This window comes from Ooceraea biroi, chromosome 9, assembly GCF_003672135.1.
Source record: "Ooceraea biroi isolate clonal line C1 chromosome 9, Obir_v5.4, whole genome shotgun sequence".
NCBI classification, from domain to species: Eukaryota; Metazoa; Arthropoda; class Insecta; order Hymenoptera; family Formicidae; genus Ooceraea; species Ooceraea biroi.
This window is the reverse complement of record NC_039514.1, coordinates 8,405,460-8,425,823: the sequence shown is the minus strand read 5'-3', so window position 1 is coordinate 8,425,823 and position 20,364 is coordinate 8,405,460. Positions and strand designations below refer to the sequence as shown.

General features: G+C 41.2%; 1 protein-coding gene across 6 annotated transcripts in view; it reads left to right on the top strand.

Annotated features, from left to right (window-relative positions):
- The window catches only part of LOC105278915 (rho GTPase-activating protein 20), a 195,391-nt gene extending 179,353 nt beyond the window's left edge, over positions 1 to 16,038 (top strand). For 2 of the 6 annotated variants that reach the window (XM_026972135.1, XM_026972139.1), the window contains 7 exons: positions 9,116 to 9,298; positions 10,792 to 10,947; positions 11,162 to 11,379; positions 11,478 to 11,604; positions 12,027 to 12,691; positions 12,767 to 13,068; positions 13,194 to 16,038. In XM_026972135.1, the coding sequence (XP_026827936.1) occupies positions 9,116 to 9,298; positions 10,792 to 10,947; positions 11,162 to 11,379; positions 11,478 to 11,604; positions 12,027 to 12,691; positions 12,767 to 13,068; positions 13,194 to 14,416 (2,874 nt within the window). In that variant the 3' untranslated portion in view covers positions 14,417 to 16,038. The remainder of the gene's footprint in view (positions 1 to 9,115; positions 9,299 to 10,791; positions 10,948 to 11,161; positions 11,380 to 11,477; positions 11,605 to 12,026; positions 12,692 to 12,766; positions 13,069 to 13,193) is intronic. The other 4 variants (XM_026972137.1, XM_026972140.1, XM_026972136.1 and 1 more) reach the window with 3 other exon arrangements.
- The last annotated feature ends 4,326 nt before the right edge of the window (positions 16,039 to 20,364 follow it).

Sequence of the window (20,364 nt, the reverse complement as noted above, 5' to 3'; positions counted from 1 at the left end):
CAGATTTTGGAGACATCGTAAAAACCCGAAGCTATGCACTTGTCCGCGGATGACGATTTCACCACGCGCGATTAAAAGTACTATTTATTGCAAAGTGTGACCGCTTTGCTTTTCGCGGGTGTATTTCGCGAGGACGATAATTATTGCGAATCTCTCGTCAAAATGTTCTCAGAAATAATTTTCGAACGAGTATCAAGATATATTTTTATCTTGTAAAATGTCTATGTTTAATTATAATATACTCTTTCATTACTATAGCTTTGAACTTTGTAAATCTCAAGCGATATTAAGTTAAGGAAATCTTCAAACCGCGTAGGTGGCATATTTGGCTGCCCATCGGGAGCGAAGAAGAGGCTTGTCTCTTTCGAAAGAATGATGTCAGGCCTCATAATGCATTCGATGATTCGATGAATAGTCTACATCTCCGTAGTCAATTGCTTGCGAAATCGCGCACGTTGCCAACGCTAGCCGCGTCCTCGCGAATCGGCGTGCATCTTCTTCGATTACCTTGGAAACGTGATTGTCGTACCTATCGGCCACGATCTCGAGGAATTCTCGTTCCCCCGGTGCATGCGTGATCGCATACACCGCAACGTATGTCATTGTAGTGGAAAACGAGTCGCGCGGCACTCCCATTCACCAAATTCCTTCCTTTCATCGGTTCTCGACGTCGTGACTTCTCGGTTCCCTTCCCTTCTCGCCTCGTTAACCCTCTCGGTTGCTTTTTGACATGACAAATAGAGTCTCTGCTAATATAGTGTTTTATTATGCGTTCGGTCTACTAGTTATTCGGTCTTACAGTGTGGTCAATGAACTAATTTCTGTCAAGGAAAATCCAGCACATGAAAAATTTCGTCAGTACACGAATAGTATCGTTTATCGGTCGTTAAGAAGAAAATCAAAACAGTAAACTATACATTCGTACTTATATCTTTTAATATTTAATATACAATATTAGCAAGAGTACAATATCGCTAGAAATTTCTTTTTCTTATAGTCTTCTGTAAGTATCAACGGTAAATTGTTGATTCTTTATTCCTTTATTCAGATCTTATTCCTTTGTGCGCGTTATACATAATCGAGTAGCTGCAATGACCATTCACTGTGAAATCTCGGTGCGTTCCGAAACTGTTCGAAGAAACAAATGGCGCAATCGTCTTTTGCGGTCGACCGGTCTTACGCACGTATCCGATATTTAGCAGCGTTTTTTAAACAATGTCCAACGAAGTTATGCGATCAAAGAAATCGCGATTCCGCTCACCGTTCAGATGACGGAATTTCAATTGCAGAGGCGACTCTCTGCCGACCACTCTTGCATAATGTCGCCTCGTGGCTTCGAACAGAACGTAAGTTGGGATTACAATTCGCGTGCGATATGGGATGTTCGCGTAGAAGAAGCAAGAGCTCTTCAGCGGGATTGTCGCTGAAATCTTAATAGTAATCTTTTTATGTGTAAAAAAATCTCATTCCCTCATATATGAGAATTTATATGAATTGTTGAAGGTTTCCCGACGCATCTCATTAAACACGCGGCGCTTGCGAAACTAAGCTGCCCGTTTTACAAGCAGCCGGTATGCGAGGCTCGTCATCGGCGATATTACGAGTTATGGAGGCCATGCATCGAATCGAGTCTTCTTTTCGTTCTACGTCAGTGAACACCGGTTTGTGCAGCACGCGACAAATCTGGAATCTAAGTCAAGGCTCGGTACTAAAACTTGCTATTTGAAATATTTTCATCACGACGCGCGAAGCTTTTGAAAACTTTTCGAGTATCGCATAGCGCCATAGCGGATAGCAGAAACGGAAACGTTGTAATGAGCTTGTAACTGTATTACAATTATACATAGCATCATGAATGCATCGTATAATGTAGAATATAATTTGCTGGATTTCATCTAGAAATTTGGACCAGTGTTAATTGGCGATAATTCTAATCTTTGCGACAAAATCCGACTCGTTTGAGATAAATGGAAAATTGCGTCTCGTTAGTTTTTATTGTATACATATGACTAGTGTCTAATTAACTCTAATTAATCACATTACACTTCCGTTAGGGTAAAATCTCTGTGTCGTTATCTTTTCAAACAATCTACCATGTAGAAATGATGAGGATGAAGAGAATTATCTTTTAAGACCAAGGTAACTTATTTGCATTTTAACTTAATAATAATCTCACAACGGCATTATATTAGGAGTGTGATTTAGTTTTGAGGGTTTTGCAACAGATGGCTGTAGTGTCAGTTTGTTCCAATAGCTGTTTCCGATAATTGTTGTTTCTTACAGTCTTGACATTATCCATCACATTTAGTAGCATTATAGCAATAGATGCAATAACAGTCGTGTTTATATCATCGTAAAAATGCAACTTCCGAAACAGCGTTTTCGACATGCGTTGCTTTTGTTTTTTAATCAAAAGAAAACTGCGGCTGACGGTTATAGAATTCTTGTGGAAACTTATGGTGATTCTGCCCAATCAATTAAGACGTGTGAATACTGGTTTAGACGCTTTAAAAGTGGTGAAGGACAAAGAACGCTCGGGACAACCAAGAAAACTTAAAAATGCAGATTTGCAAGCATTTTGGACGAAAATCCAACAGAATCCACTTCAGAACTTGCCAGAGCATTAAATGTTGATCGTACAACAGTTACGAAACATTTACATGAAATGGGAAAAATTCAGAAAGAAGGGAAATGGGTTCGACATGAATTATCGGAAAGTGCCATTGCGAACCGGTTGAACATTTGCATTTCGTTGATCGCCAGGCAAAAAAAGAAGAGTCTTTTGTCTCGGATCGTTACTGGGGATGAAAAGTGGATCTATTTTGAAAATCCGAAACGCAGAAAATCATGGGTGGATCCAGGCGAACCATCAACATCCACTCCGAGACGCAATATTGACGGTTCAAAAGTAATGCTCCGTATTTGGTGGGATAGTGTACTATGAGCTGTTAAATCCGCATGAGACTGTCACGGCTGATCGTTATCGACACCAATTGTACAAGTTGAAGCAAGCATTGGACCAAAAACGACCACCAATTGCGAGTAAACGACGGAAAGTGATTCTTCTTCGTGACAACGCTCGACCTGACGTTGCGTTATCAGTGAAAGAAACACTATTAGAGCTTGAATGGCAAGTCTTACCGCACCCCGCGTATTCTCCATGCGATTATTATTTGTTCCGGTGGATGCAACACGCTTTAGAGGATACACACTTTGATAATTTGGAAGAAGTGCGAAAATTCGTCGACGAATGGATCAACTGAAAAGAAGAGTGATTTTATCGTGGTGGAATCGATCTCTTGCCAGAAAGATGGGAAAAAGTGATAGAAAACGAAGGAAAATATTTTGATTAAGGTATTCATTCATTATCATATTTAAATACATGCGTTTTTGAGCAAAAAAAACCCTCAAAACTAAATCACACCCCTAATATTACCTAGTATAATGATCGTTACAAGCGACGTGAAAATTGCAAACGCATCGCTATTATCTCTACCGTCACAGACTTTCTTCCAGCATAATGAAGCCTTCCGCCTTTAGGTAACAGCGCAAGCGGTCGTTTCGACTCTCAATGATCGCGCGAAGAATCCGATTTATCACTGTCACGTTTGCGTCGTTGATAATGCCATTGCGGCTGTCGTTGCTGGTCGACATCGCCGCCGCGAAAAGGAAAGCTCCGTCCTAATCCAAATAGAAAGATAGATCTCCTATGGCGCGTAGTGCCGCGCGGAATCGCGACAATTTATGAGAATAATTCCGAGGCAATGAGCAGTGAGACGAAACGATCGTCGATCGGTATTCAGCACCACGAGGAAGCTCCGTCTTGTAGGATTTGTTGGGGACTCCTCTAATAACGCGCGGATGGCGAAAGGCACATGACACGTCGTGGAATTATCATCGATCGCGGATAGTGAATGCCGTTTCGTAATCCGCTTCGCTGGACTGCATGTACCACCTTCTTCTCGGTTACTGCTTGCAACAGCTTGGTGGATTGCGGATAAGGCGCATGCCACAACAAGCTCTCTTCGAGACTCGTGGGAGCTGGGGAATTCATGATTTATCTCTTTAAAAAATTTAATTAAGGATAATGATGCTTGACGCGCAAGGTATAACCAGTAATGGATGTGTTGGTATCCGAAATTGAAAATATCCGTGTCTCGAAGCGAGTCAGGATTCCGAAGCTTCTTTTCCACGTATTATTTGGAAAATTTTCCAACGTATTGAGAAATAAAAAATTTCAAATTTGTAATTCCGACAATTTGCACATCTGATCGAGTGGAAGAATCCTGCGCTAAATAGCACTGCTACCGGCTTTGCTGACACGCATACTTAGAAACTTATTACATCCAGTGTTATCTAATATCCTAATAGACCATTTGTATTCATAAATCTAGTTGAGACTCGGTTGGAAAAGAACGTCCAAGAATGCCTAGAGAATACCTGAGATTTCTGAGTATACTTACGCGCTCGCAAGCTTCTTCTCGACGTATGGTACATCGATTTTTCTCCTTCGTATTTCCCCTTGCTCTCGGCTCATTTGCATGCACCGATATATCAATTTCTCCCAGGACGAGCGTATCGATGTCCTGATCCGGTGGAGCGGCGGATCTTTGCTTGTAGCTTCATGTCTAGGCACGATGTACTCGTGCACGTGCGTATAACTGTGTAAAGTGCTGCCCCAGGAAGCGCGTTTTGTAATATCGAGACAGGTGTTCTCGACGTTGCGTCACGCCGTAGCAATTTGTCCCGCGTATTAGGTATACGGGATGTCTCCTGAGGAGAGTCACGCACCAGAGAGTCCATTTTTCCTAAGAGAGTCTTTAATCTGACACATCGATTTATCATTATCCTTGAATCGCGTCTGATAAACGACTCTCCCGTAAAGCTTCAGATTCCTCAATCTGTGATGGCTCTTCAATGTCCATTTCGTTTCAGATATTCCCGCTGATCGAACTTTGGATAAAATCTTTCCCCGTAGCTGAAAAGGTAGAACGCAAACCGATCAAACGAGATTACGTCTCGTTAGGAAAGCTTTGTGGGACACTCTGTATCCGGCAACTCGCGCGCATTCTGCTCTCCGTTCTCGTAATATCGAGATGCCGATGGAAAAGTTACATTCCGTGCCCCGTGGGCATGCCGTTCCGTGCCTTACGTACACTTCGATATTGCTGCAATCGTAATAAAAATTGACTCACCAATGACCGGCGAGATTGGCGTATTATTGAACGCGAGATATTCCGTCGAATCAACGCCGAGAAAATATATCTTGCGATATCTCGATGTCTTGTTCTTGGTAGGTACTTGTCAAGATTGACGGCGCCAAGTATCGGTATTTCTCAAATTAAATAATCTCGCCGTGCAAAAGCACACAGATCTTGCTTGAATCAATTAATTTAGCTAACTCGATTTCCGTCAGTCAGGAATTTTTACTGATTAATATCTACAAATGGACGTTTACGCCTAAAATATTGCAACGTTTATCCATGTCTACTCGGGATTAAGAGTCTCTCCGGTGAACTTTAGTGCGGCTGGTCACGTAAGGACTCGCCGCTATTCATGCGTTTTGTCCACGCATACCACGCGTATTAGTTCTCCCGGGTTCAGAAGAATAGCACGCTTTTACCGCACTCCACAGTGGAATTTCGTTCCGCGATTTACCGTTGCGCCTGCACATACAACGTCGGAGAATCCTTGCGAGGAAGCTTGAAGGGTTCGCGCGATATTGCCGCGGACACGTGAGGTGTAAACGTACCCGGTGTTGAGAAATAGCGCGAGGGTCCATGATGGTCGTCTCTCGCGCGCGAGGTCGCCGTCGGTGCTAACGGTATGTATCCTTTAGGTGTCTATATATGCCCAAAGGCGGATACAGGTATGGCCACATTTGTAGAATCGGATATACCGCGCCGCGACGATATTCAAACCGTCCGATGGAGCGGTACGTTCACGGACGTCGCGCGTATAAAGCGAGCAAAAAGCACCAACAGCCAGTCGTATCCTCGAATCCTCCTTCTCTTCATTCAGCACGGTCGGTATACGTTCTCTCTCTCTCTCGTCCCTTCGGTGACTGATTAAATGATTGATCGTCGCCGGAGAAATGCTCATACACTCGGCCGGACAAATTCACCGACCGCGAGCCAACATAATAAGCCATGACGGATTAATATCTCGTTTGCTTTCGAGGGAAGAAATCGATGATCTCCACTCGGCAGGGGGAGCTTTGAAAGAAAAGCTTTCAATGAGGAACGTAATACAAGACAATTTGTCCGAGGCAATCTCCTTCTTGATGTTTCAATGTATTCTTTGAATACTTTGAATGATCGATTCTTACAAATTCCAGGAAGTTTGAACCAAACTTGATGATCGAATCGATGGTATTTCATGATCGTACGTTCGTGTCTATAGGAACGTAATAATCGCGACACGACACATGGTGAAAGTGTGCGAAAAGGGGCTTGGAAACGGTGCCGGCGTGGTAAGAATGGCATGTAAAAGTATATATCGCGTCATATTGCGGAGTCGGAACAATACCGATGAGAAGGGAAACGAAAGAGAACGAGGGACGCAAAAGGCGAGGAAGACTATGCTAATTTCCTCATTCGCGAATATACGCGCGGAGCCAAGTACACAAGATGACGATTATTCTGCCTACGTCAAACTGAAAATTACACACAACCGGCGAACATGACGGCAATCGTTTGAAATTTCAGCGACGATCTTTCGCGACCACTGCAAATTATTATAATTCGAACATTTACGAATCATCGACGATCGTCTTATTCGTGCACATTTCTTTGCGGTGCAACTACCTGCCGCCTTATGATAATTGGAAGCGAGCATCGCGCCCATCAATCAGGATAATCAAACTCACTGATGAATTTTGACAGATCTAATACCATGTCAGAATCCACGGTGATTTGTTATTAAAATCATGAGATTTGGTTGCTGGGAATATTTACCATAGTGATGTGGATCTTGTGAAACTAATGATCCGCGTAACAATGGCTTAAAACTTAAACTTGGGGAGAGATCGGCCTACGTATGGAATCTATTTTCTACTCCCATACCATGATCGATTGGTATAGCTTAGATCGATGCTTAGATAAGTGTTTGAACTGCCAAGCTGAAAAACGCTAAGATATGACAAGTATAATAGGCGTGTAACTCGCTTTTGTATCAAGGAAATGAAGTTTAAAGAAATTTCCAAGGAAAATGAGATCGAGCTATCAGAATTACAAACAATGCCATCGCTTATAATATAAACGTCGACCGTAAATGTGTGATGCGTTGCAATAATTAGACGCGCCGCAATGCGAGAATCACTCCCCAGACACAGTCATCGACTAGACGCGAATACAATCGTACGTGGATCAAATAATGATGCGTTGTCGATTTACATAATACTCCTCGTGAATGATAATCATCGGGTTCGCTGTAGCGAGAAGGGAACGCGAATCATGCGTTTCCGAAGCCGTGCCCGATCCGGCCAACGTTTTCCTTCTTTCCGCGTTCGGCGGCATCATTAGGGAGATGTTGCGCGCGTCTTCCAGCGCGCAGAGCCGATATCAGGGAAAGTCGCGTGTCCTCATCGCGCCGCCGGTGCGGTGCTTCCTTTTCCTACTTTCGCAATGCATTTGGAAACGCCGCACCGAGCACGATTTATCGGAAATTATGCGGGTTACGCAAAGGCCGTCACTGCAATCGCAAGACGAACGATTTCGATTTTATTTCCCTCTGTGCACTCTGCGTTACGTTGTATTAGGGGTGTGATTTAGTTTGGAGGGTTTTTTTGCTCAAAAACGCATGTATTTAAATATGATAATGAATGAATACCTTAATCAAAATATTTTCCTTCCTTTTCTATATCTTTTTCCCATCTTTCTGGCAAGAGATGGATTCCACCACGATAAAATCACTCTTCTTTTCAGTTGATCCATTCGTCGACGAATTTTCGCACTTCTTCCAAATTATCAAAGTGTGTATCCTCTAAAGCGTGTTGCAACAAATAATCGCATGGAGCAATGTCCGGAGAATACGCGGGGTGCGGTAAGACTTCCCATTCAAGTTCTAACAATGTTTGTTTCACTGATAACGCAACGTCAGGTCGAGCGTTGTCACGAAGAAGAATCACTTTCCGTCGTTTACTCGCAATTGGTGGTCGTTTTTGGTCCAATGCTTGCTTCAACTTGTACAATTGGTGTCGATAACGATCAACCGTGACAGTCTCATGTGGATTTAACAGCTCATAGTACACTATCCCACCAAATACGGAGCATTACTTTTGAACCGTCAATATTGCGTCTCGGAGTGGATGTTGATGGTTCGCCTGGATCCACCCATGATTTTCTGCGTTTCGGATTATCAAAATAGATCCACTTTTCATCCCCAGTAACGATCCGAGACAAAAGACTCTTCTTTTTTTGCCTGGCGATCAACGAAATGCAAATGTTCAACCGGTTCGCAATGGCACTTTCCGATAATTCATGTCGAACCCATTTCCCTTCTTTCTGAATTTTTCCCATTTCATGTAAATGTTTCGTAACTGTTGTACGATCAACATTTAATGCTCTGGCAAGTTCTGAAGTGGATCGTGTTGGATTTTCGTGCAATAATGCTTGCAAATCTGCATTTTCAAGCTTTCTTCGTTGTCCCGAGCGTTCTTTGTCCTTCACCACTTTTAAAGCGTCTAAACCAGTATTCACACGTCTTAATTGATGGGGCAGAATCACCATAAGTTTCCACAAGAATTCTATAACCGTCAGCCGCAGTTTTGTTTTGATTAAAAAACAAAAGCAACGCATGTCGAAAACGCCCTTTCGGAAGTTGCATTTTTACGATGATATAAACACGACTGTTATTGCATCTATTGCTATAATGCTACTAAATGTGATGGATAATGTCAACACTGTAAGAAACAATAGTTATCGGAAACAGCTATTGGAACAAACTGACGCTACAGCCATCTGTTGCAAAACCCTCAAAACTAAATCACACTCCTAATAGAAAGATTTCTCAAGCGCGCTCAGTGACCAGATCGATACGCGTAACACGTTTATCTGTTTTGCTGACGTTTCCCTGATATAAAGAGAGTTTTATGGAATATATCTTATTTATGCAGGTGCAGAGACTCGCCGACTACGAGAGGTACCTAGGACAGGAAGCGAGGAGCTTGATAGAAAATGAATGCATCGATAGCGGGTCAGTTCTCCACCGTGGGCAATTAGAGGGCGATCTCCACCGCATCCAAGAGCTGTTCCCCGGTGACAACTTGCGATTGCACGAGCGAGACGTCGTCACCACGGTAGGAAGAATTCTTAATTAATACGGAGATTTCTCGGTATTGCAAGCCGCTACGATAATGTTATAAAAGCGTCCGCTGCATTACTGTACGAGGCATTAAACTCTTCTTCGTGGAAAACGTATAAACGGCACGGCGAATGCCAACAAACGGTATTACGCACAATGCGTTGCGATCCAAGCATTCTCACGGTCGTTTAGACACATCTCGTTTTTTCTACGTCCATGGAAAGTGCATCGACTCGCATGTCGCTTGGTATGACAGTTGGAGCTCGTATACACACTTCCTTCCCATGTTTCATTCGTTTTATTGTCCGGATACGAGCGTGCCGATAAAATTTCTCCCCGCTATTTTCACTCGACCCGCCGCGCCGCTCGCTGGCTGTCGCGCGAGCGGTGAAATTGACGCGAATCGTTCAATCGAGTGCTCGCTTTCTGCGTCCGCAAAAAAACAGTCGACGGTGAATGGTAACTGTGTCACCGCGAGAGGCTGACAGTTGGATTAACAATAGAAAGATATTTATATTATTTGTGTAGAAAGTGTGCCGCGCTCTTTCTACGTAATAATAATAATAATAATAATAACACAGTGAAAGTTAATGTCATAAAACAAATTTATAGAGGACCTTCACTCTTGCACGCAGTTTCACGTGACGCTGGATAGAATTCTATCTCGTAATAATTGAAACATTATGACTCATACTTTTTCTGCATTTGAGAGTAGATTATATTTTCCTTTCTATCTTGAGAAATCGTAGACTGACACTAGTGTCTTTGCTAGCAAGACATCATCATTGTGCTACATAAAAATTGAAAATTGCGTGATAGTAATACGCTAATCTTTACGGAGTACTAAGTCATACGACAATAGTCATCCGACAAGCAAATAGTAACACGACGAAGTCGCATTCAGGCACTTTTATCTCACGGGACATCGGCGGTCCGCCTACCACTCGAAACTCTCGTTATAAAACTGTCGCATGCACTTTCCAATGTAATACCGTAAGTAATAGTGGATAATCCATCCGTGCGATGAATGTGTGGGGAGACACGATGTCTAGTCCGGGCTTATGCATTATAACGACACGGTACAATGAGACGGAGGCGAGCGATCGCCGGTGAGGGATCACCAGAAGTGATTTCGTAACGGAAAAGAGAATATAGAGAAGAATAGAAGATGTGATGTTGGGACACGTTAAAGAATCTAATAAGCCGACGTATGTTAATCGCTCCGCTCTATTCGCCGTGAGAGCACGTTCGGGTCTTGTACTGTAACGCCTTGGAGACTTATCGCTTACCGACAAATTTGGTAATGACATTTTTCGAGTGTAACCGTTAATTCTTTGCGCGCGTACCGTGTTTGGCGTGCGCGACACGTAATCAGATGTGGCAGCTAAATTTAGCGCTTTCGAAACCTCGTGAAATTCTTCGATCGTTTAAATTGTTGGAAGAAAAATTTTATGGTCCCGAAGATAATCGATTGCTCGTTGTTTCCAGAAGATGAAGAATTTATTACGCAAAAGAAATAGTGGCAATACAGCCAGGCTGACGAGAGGGATCTCTCAGAGGATTACGGATAGCCCGAATAGCGCTCCATCTTCGAAATCACCAGCTAGAACCTTTCTTTTAGAGACACCAGTTCAGTTCACTACGGTATGAAGAATCTTTCATTATATTTATCAAAAAATATTAAATTTCTTTGAACTTTGTAAAATAAAATTAATTTATGTTACTTGAATAAAGCTCGAGCGAGTTCAAGCGATTTTTAAAATTTTTATTAATAAAGAGATTATAAAATTACATTTATTTAAAATCTGTTTTTATCAAGATTTTACTTATTAATTATAAAATTACTTGTAAATTGTAGGGCATGCAATCTCAGGAGAGGCACCTCTTTCTCTTTACTGATCTCCTGCTCATCGCGAAAGCTCGTAGCGGCGGGAACTTCAAGCTAAAGCAGTCGGTGAGAATGAGCGAGCTCTGGCTCACGGCGGGTCACATAGAGGATGTGGCGGAGACCAGCAAGTCCGCGGAAACTAGCTTCGTCCTCGGTTGGCCCACTACGAATGTCGTAGCCACTTTCATGTAAGTAGTAAGAATTTTCTATTTCGCGCTCGACAATTACGTCGCCAAGTATGAAATGAAAACTTTGTCGTTGTCACGATTTAATGAACTTTTCCCAGGACTGCCGCGGCGCGGGATCTCTGGTGGGGACGTTTGAACGAGCTCGTGCGAGAGGAGAGCATGAAGGAGCCGCCGCATACGAACATTCAAATCGTGTATCACGACAGCGACACGAACAACGAATACGTAAGTGCGCCTGCCTTTTCACGCGTGCAGACACATTTGCGGTCACGCCTCTGCGGTCCATTCTTCGCGCATCCACGAATCCGCGGAGCTCAATCGAGCTCCTCGGCCTTCCCGGAGATATTCTTCCTCTAGAGAGAGGCGTCTTTTATACGTCACGAACGTCAATGTCGAGTTAGAATCGCTGCGTCGCGTCGACTATCGAGCCGCGCTCATTGTGCCGGCATTACTTAAATCACCGTTGATAATTCATCGACGTCGTATAGATATAAGCCGCCGAGATTGCAAATGAATTTCCGTTAGGTAAATGCTGTCTGTCGTCGGTAAACAAGCCTCGACGAATAGCGTCGCGCATTATTATTCGACTCTTTGTAACGTCGTGGCTGCGAAGGGAGAATACATACGTGCCATTTTACACTTTGCAGTGCAAGACGATCATGGTCGGCTCGGAGATGACGGCGCATACCTGCGTGAGCATGGCGATGCCGCTGTGGGATCTGCAGGGGCCCTTCCAGCTGTGGGCACGAACGTTCCCGGACGAGGCGCCGTACCCGCTGATAGGTCACGAGCGGCCGTTCGCCGTGAAGATGTCGAGCCTGCGACACATTCTGTCGGCGGAGGAGGGCTTCGATCTGGAGCACTGCAACAAGAGCGGTCACGATCCATGCCACTTTATCCTTCGACCTGTTATGAAGTCGCCGGTGAAAAAGAATAATCGATCGAAGATAACCGGTCTGTTGCGCCGCTCGCTGTCCCTGAATCCCAGCCTTTTCGGCGTGAATCTGTCCCGGCTGGATGAGAATGGTTTACCGAAACCCGTTTTGGTGATGCTGCAGCAACTATTCGCCAAGGGCCCGTTCACGCAGGGAATTTTTCGCAAGTCCGCGAACCTCCGAAACGTCCGCGAGTTGCGGGATCAAATCGAGTCCACGGGAGATCTCAGCTGTCTGGAGGACGCGCCGGTTGTAACGGTGGCGTCTCTGCTGAAGGACTTTTTGAGGTCACTACCGGATCCCCTCTTGACCTCTCACCTGTTCCCTCTCTGGATGGAGAGCCTGGACACGCCAAATCCCGTTCAAACTATTAAAAGGTATTCATCGTAATATATTTCGAACGAATTATCTTTAATTGGAAAATGATACTGACTGAAAGAAAACAATTTCAGCATTCTAGATAAACTGCCAAAGGCGAATTACACGTTACTCTCGCATATGATCTGCGTGTTGCATCACGTGGCAAGACGGTCGAAGCGTAATCTCATGTGCGCCAGTAACCTGGGCGTCTGCTGCGGCCCGAGTTTACTTTGGTCCTCGAATCCGACGGTGAATCAGAGCAGGGCGATTCCAATAATTACGGAAATGTTGATCCGCCACTGCGAGGATCTGTTCGGAGCCGGCGTCACGCAGCTCCTCGGGGAAGACACACGTAGCGACAGCGGGGCCGAAGAGAGCACCGACAGTCTTCACTGTGAGTATATCACAACGTGTTATAACACGTTTAATTGTACACCTACGCTTAACATTTGCCTGTATTGTTTATATATATATATATATATTTAACTAAAATAATTACATTTATTTTTCACTGATAAGTTCCTTACGGTGCAGCAGGTGGGATATCCTTGGATAGCCTGGATCTGACGGAGGCGCCACGTAGGGATCCGATGTCCCTGTCGAGGGACTCGGGCTTGACCTTGTCGGACTGTCAGCTATTCATCCCGGAGTCACCCGTGGGCTCCGAAGATTCAGCCCCGAACGCCTCGTCGTCCAGTAACTACCGCGAGGACAAGTCCCTCGCGAAGGAGGACAAGACCAGCAGCAAATCCTACGTGTCGGTTTACAGATGTGGCTGGGAAGAGAGATTGAACGGCTACGCGTCGGGCAATCACGCCCACGCGAACGGCGCGGAGCACAGCTTCAGGGAGGAGAAGAGCAACGCGGGTTACCCCAATCCGAACTTCCAGCGGCAGGACTGGCTGCGGGCGCAGCTCAAGAGAACGTCCAGGACGAACAAGCTGGACGAACACGAGCACAGGAAGGAGAGATTCGGTGACAAAGATATCTACGAGACGGAATATCTCAGGCAGGACATGAAGGAGAACGTGGAGAACTGCAAGACTTATCGGAGCAGGCAGTTGAACGTGAGCTACGACGCATTGTCGGAGGATTACGACAGCAAGAGCTCGCAGCAGGATATTCGAGGCGGCGAGCGCGTGTCGATCCACGACTCGGAGCAGGATCTGGCCGGCGGCGGCGATACGCCCCGATCCAGTGGTAGCGATTGCTACGAGTTCAAGAAGAAGGACGGTTACAGCGAGTACCAGAAAGAGAAAGAGGCTTATAATGAATACAAGAAGGTTTCGTGTGCCGGTCGCCAGTATCCCGTGACTCGGGAGACGCCGGAGCAAAAAGCCGCTCGTTGTCTAGTGCGTCATCAGAAGCTGTGCGAGGAGTACGAGAGGGTCAAGCACATATACATGGAAGTGTTCAAGTTCTGCAAGAACGAAGAGCCGCGGGGCGAGTACGAACGGTCGGACATGAGCGATTCGTACAAGGGCACGGTAGTCGATCTCAACGAGGACGAGCACGAAGGGGAGAAGACCTCGTGGCCGGACACACCGCCACCGCTGCCGCCGAGGCTCAGGCATCTACCGCCGGTGCACATGAATCTCGAGGACAGGCACAAGGTCGCGGGTAGATCTAGATCTCTGCCGCCGCCGCCGCCCTACCGACCGCCACCGCAACCCCGCGCCCCCATTACCACGAGGCATTTAGGCTTCGGCAGATCTGTCGTCGACGACGAGAGCTACGTCTGAACGGTCGACCCAGGTCGCCTCGTGATTGTCAAGAGACCCCCCCCCCCCCATATTATCATTGATTCCGACGTGTTATGATATCCACGTCGTGGGTTTTCTACGACGACTGAACCTAGTCCAAATCGAAACGCTGTAGTATCGCGAATGATAGGAAGATTGAAGATTTTGTTAGCGTCTTAAAGTGCGTCATTGCGATTCTTTCTTAAAAAAACGACGAGCACTTGTCGTCTTTCATTGATCAAACTTATTGTTAGTGATAACGAGACAGCGTATGCCTGAGACGACAGTGGGCAGTGGGATTCGCTGTCTGTTGGCGCTTAATCGACAATAAATTCTGATCCGCATCCTCGTCTCTTAGCGCTGAATGCGTTCGTACAACTTTCATCTACGTTGATTTGAATTGTTTTCTGTAAGTAGACTAGATGTCAATTTATATGATCGTGTTCAAGGCTAAAAATGCTGATCGAGGATCCAGATCCGTGACTGTCATTCAGTGATTCAGGGTGCTTCCACGAGCATTAATTCATAATATCTTGGTAGGCATAGTATTCGCATATAAGTAGCTTACTAAGCGTAGACTAAGTGACGGACAATACTATCGCCGAAACGATACTACAAGTAATTCTTTTCTTACGTAAATAACGTTTGTAAAAATATTAATAAAAGCAGAGACGAATAAAGTTTTTTTCGAGAGACGTGAGAGAATCGAGGATGTGTACTAACAATGCATTAATAGCCATAATAATGCGTTCGATGAGTGTGCGATGAGCCGCACGCTCGGCGGTATATTTTATAGCGCGTTAATTAGTAAAAGTTTTTATTTTTGCAAATTACTTTTTTACCAAGTAAACGTACGTTCTTGGGATTTTTTACGTTTTCAGGAAGCCAGAATCGGTCAGGAAAATAATTGCAATGGAATAAAAAGTCTTTGCAAAATGTCTTATATATAACTGGTTTTCCATAACCAATTTCGAACTGATTTTAAGTTCATGGTGGTACTACTTCCAGTGACCGATCACTTTTTAGACATATGTATGTGTTGTAGAAACACGTTCGTAACTGTCTTTTAACAGAAGGATTGACGGAAATAGTGTACTTTTCGAAATGTGTTCTTTTCCGCGTTTGTTCATAAAATTTTGCGCGGATGAGCGAGAGTGATTACACAAGATGAGTATGTCGAAATACTATATGGTAGTATTTTATTTCTGACAATCGCGATGTATGATTTTCGAGAACACAAAACGCTTTGCGTTTACGAAGACACAAGTGCGATTATATTCTTAACGGCTATAGAATATAATAAACGTTGGAATGTTATACGACAATCTTGTCGCTCTTTGTATATATTAAAGTCTGTAAACTGTCATCTCTTATATCGTTAAACTCTTATGATATGATGTATAACAATCAAGATGTATGTATCTGTATATATATACATATATATACGTGTGTGTATATATATATATATATATATATATGTATATGTATATAAAACTTATCTAAATTATATATGTTATGCTACAAAGGCAAATATATATATTTCGTATTTTATACATTTATGGATCTTCTTTAATGTAACCCATCCTTATCTCGGAGATTTAATAAATTAATTCTATATTAAGTCATTATATTTTTTCTATACAGAATAGTACCTTCTCTCCACGTTTTACATAATTTAAAAATACTAGAATATTTAGCGAGATAAATAATAATATATTCAGAATATCGTTTGACGTAAATTCATGTGGAATATACATCACGATTTTATTTAATAATTTTCTAATATGTATTGCATATTCTTTGTGTAAACTCTATTATTATCATTATTATTATTACAATTATTATTATTATTAAAACGAATATTTGTTTTAAAAGTTTTGTCTAAATAATAGTAACATTTATATTTTTATTCATTCCTCACATAATTTTTTATTTCTATTTTTTAAGAATATAACATAGAAATTAAAAAACTCTAAGGTAGCATAAAAGTGCATAAAGTATTTATAATTTCGCTTATTGTAATTGACAATTTATTGGTTGAATGAACAATCGGCTCGTCTATGTACGAAAATATGCATATTTTGCTGATAGCGTTAAACAATTTTGAATAAAAAAAGTATTAAGTATTAAGTCTAAAAAATCATAAGAAGTTATAAAAATGCACAGAATATTTCGAATTACGTTTATTAATTATTAATTATCAATGTAGCGTATTACGTAAGAGAAGAAAAGTTACATTTGTACTATGCATATCGTGCGGTTCAGCCGTCAAAAATCTCGAAAATAGAAGTATCAGAAATAGCAGCATGAAGAAGTAGCACAAGTACTCTGATTAAGATAGGTAATATACGCGGTATTAATTATTAATATAAACATAATTAAAAATGTTCTGTGCACTTTCAATGCATTTTCTTATTCTCTTAAATCGATAGTACATTCCTCAACCCGAAATAGTTGGATTTTGTTAACATAATATATATTTTTGTGAATCGAGCAGTTTCTTCTTACGATTACTTACTTACTGTTTCACCACTTATGAATTACAAATGCAAGCAAATTACAAACCCTTTTATGCACTTTTATAGCCTTCTATAATTCTTCTATTCTTAAAACAAACATTTATAGTAAAGCAGTAGGGTTAATAAAAAATACGTGCATATTTTGTCCCTTTTCTTCTTCGGCGTACAAGAGGTAATAAATTGTACGTGCATGTCGCAAGTTTTAATTGATGATATTATATATAATCTATGGTTAAATTAAAGAATTTTCATTATAAAAATATAATATTAAGTCTTAGAAATCATAATAAGTCATAAAACTGCAAATATATTTTTAATTACGTTTATATTACTTATTAATCTAGCGTATAATAATACGAAAGAAAGAAGGTTACGTTTGTATGTACTATGCGAATCGTGCGGTTGAGCCGTCGAAGAAAATCTCGAAAATGGAAGTATTAGGAGCAAGACAGCATGATAGGCAAAGAGGTGGCACAATATGTCACGCCTTGTCGGTAACTATACCGACAGTGAAATTACCGGCTCAACTTAACAGTCGGTAACGTTACCGACTCAACTTAACGGTCGGCAAGTTACCGACAGTGATAAAGAGCTTTGTGCCACTTCTTTGCCTATCATGCTGCCCTGCTCCTGATACTTCCATTTTCGAGATTTTCGAGACTGCTCAATCGCACGATCTGCATGATGCAAACGTAACCTTTTTTCTTTCGCTTATTATTACAGGCTAATAAGTAATATAAACTAGTAATTAGAGATATTCTCTGCACGTTTATGACATATTATAATTTCTTAGACGTAATACTATGTTTGAAAAATAATAATTATTTAATTTAATCGCAGATTGTCATTGAGTAAAGTTGACGGTATGCATGTACAATTTGTTACCTCTTCTATGCCATATAAGAAAAATGATAAAATATCCATGTATTTTTTTATTATCCCGCAAGTTTTTGTTTTAAGAATAGAGGAAGAAATATAAAGAATTATAAAACGTCATAAAGGTGCACAAAATATTTCTACTTTTGCTTGCATTTATAATTAATATAAATGTAATTGGGAATATTCTGTGCCCTTTTATGACTTATTATGATTTCTTAGATTTAGTACTATATCTTTTAAATCACAGCCCATACAGCACGGCAAGATTGCCGCAATATTGCAGCAACATTTTTCGGCAAGATTGCAACATTGCAGAACCATTGCGAAATATTGTTGCAAGAGTACTGTAAGATTGCAGCAACGGTAAAATGTCCGCTTTCAGAAATATTGCTACAAAACGTTGTAGCAATATTGCAGTAAAATATACATGCAAACTACTGTGGAAATGTGCCAATATATGGTTGAGCTGGATCTTTTGTGCCTAATAATATATTTCGCGTTAATGTATGTATATTTTTCGCTTAACAAACTATGCAATCACGTAATTAAATTTAATTATGTGATTTCTTCTAGCTTCAACTTGAGACTGCGTTTCAAGACCGATAGTAAACGGTCTTAAAACGCAGTCTCAAGTTGAATCGTAGTTTAAGCGAAGTCTAAGCGAAGACTGTACATAAATTCATGTAAAAAATATTATTAGGCACAAAAGATCCAGTCCAACGATATATTGACACATTTACTTGATTGTTATAATAATCATGACTAACATTAATATAAATACACACATTATTTTACGTTATTTTAGATTATACACAAGTTGGCATAATAGCTTTAACACGAAGTAAAACCATTCTAGAACACATGGATCTTTTATGAAAAGTTTAAAAACCACTTAATGTATTAAGATTAACATGACAACTTGTACGTATAATAACGCATAAGTTTATTTTATTTTAATCTTAGGGTTTGGAGGTAATAGACAAATTTATATACATATCCCAGACAGCACAAGGATGTCCTAAGGACATCCGAAGAACATCCAGGACGTACATGTGTGATATCCTGAGGATATCCCATTTTAATCCTCAGATCTCCTCTGGATGTCCCGAGGAAGAGGAAATGATAGCCGTACATGATCCTCTGGAATATCGAGGGAAATCTTATGAAATATCCTAAGGATTTCTATAGGATATGTTTGGGATATTATTCGTACGTTTCAAGGACGAAACCCATACAGCACAGAAGCTCCAGGGGACGTCGCAGGGACGTCCACAGGATATATGTCCTAATTGATTTCTGTGCTGTATGGGTATTTATCAATTCTATATATCAGTGCCTCAAAGATAGACAGAGTTAAGTCACATTTTTGTAAAAAAATAGATTTTTATATTTTATGAATTACTCTCTAAATTTCGTGTAGTGAAATCTTACTCTTTTGGAATGAGATATCACTTCAAGCAATAATGATTTCAAAATAAAAGAAGAAGAAAAGAGTACTGGATCGGTTTTCTGGATGGTTATTTATAAGGTGATAACGCAAATGTTTCTTGCGAGAACGTCACGCCTGGCCTGGCCTGGCCATCTATCGGTCGCTTGGTGAATTAGAGGCGGGAATCTCAGGATATCCTGGATGTGTTTAGGATAATTTTAGGACGTTATAAGCTATCTGACATAATATAGACAGGCCATATATTTTACAAACATCCTGTGGTTATCCAGTGGATATTTATGGGATATTTATATTTTATTACAATATTCAAAATTTTTAATTATGTTAAATATTCTACATAATTGAAAATAATTATAAATGCATACTAAATTTTCATAAAACAAATTTAGAATCATATCTTAAAACATCCTCGAAATATCCTGAATCGTCCTGGACATATTCAGGATGATCCTGAGGACATTTTGTGCTGTCTGGGATATAATTAATATAAAAATGCTTTCAATCCTATGTGTATTAAAATTATTATAATAATAAACAGTTTTGAATATTTACTCTAATTGTAAGTGACACACAAACACACAATAAAAGTACATGTTATTTTCACAATATTTTACAATGTTGCTGTAACGTGTTTAAACTATATTGCAAATTCATGACTATACAATATTTCTGCAACATTGCACTGCAATGTGCAATATTGCAATATTGCAGCAATGTTGCTGCAAACTTTTGTGCTGTATGGGAGTTGTATAAGTTTATTAACAGAACGTTTACATTTTCGTTTTAAACGAGCGGCATGTATAATACAATTGTCACTTTTGTAATTAGTAGATTAATGTGTAAAATAAGTATTAATAAATATTTTATGTACTTTTACGATGTCTTAAGATTCTGAGAGTGTAATAACTGAGAGTATAATACAGTCTTAAAATAAAAGGAAAGAATTGTGTGTGCGTGCGTGTGTGTATGTGTGTGTGAGAATGTTTAGAAAATATATAATGTAAATTTCAATACTTACGTAGGCTAAAACTTGAGAGTAAAAGGTGGAATCCATCTTTTCTAGTGCTGGGAAAATATTATTAAAAACATTATGTTCCAAA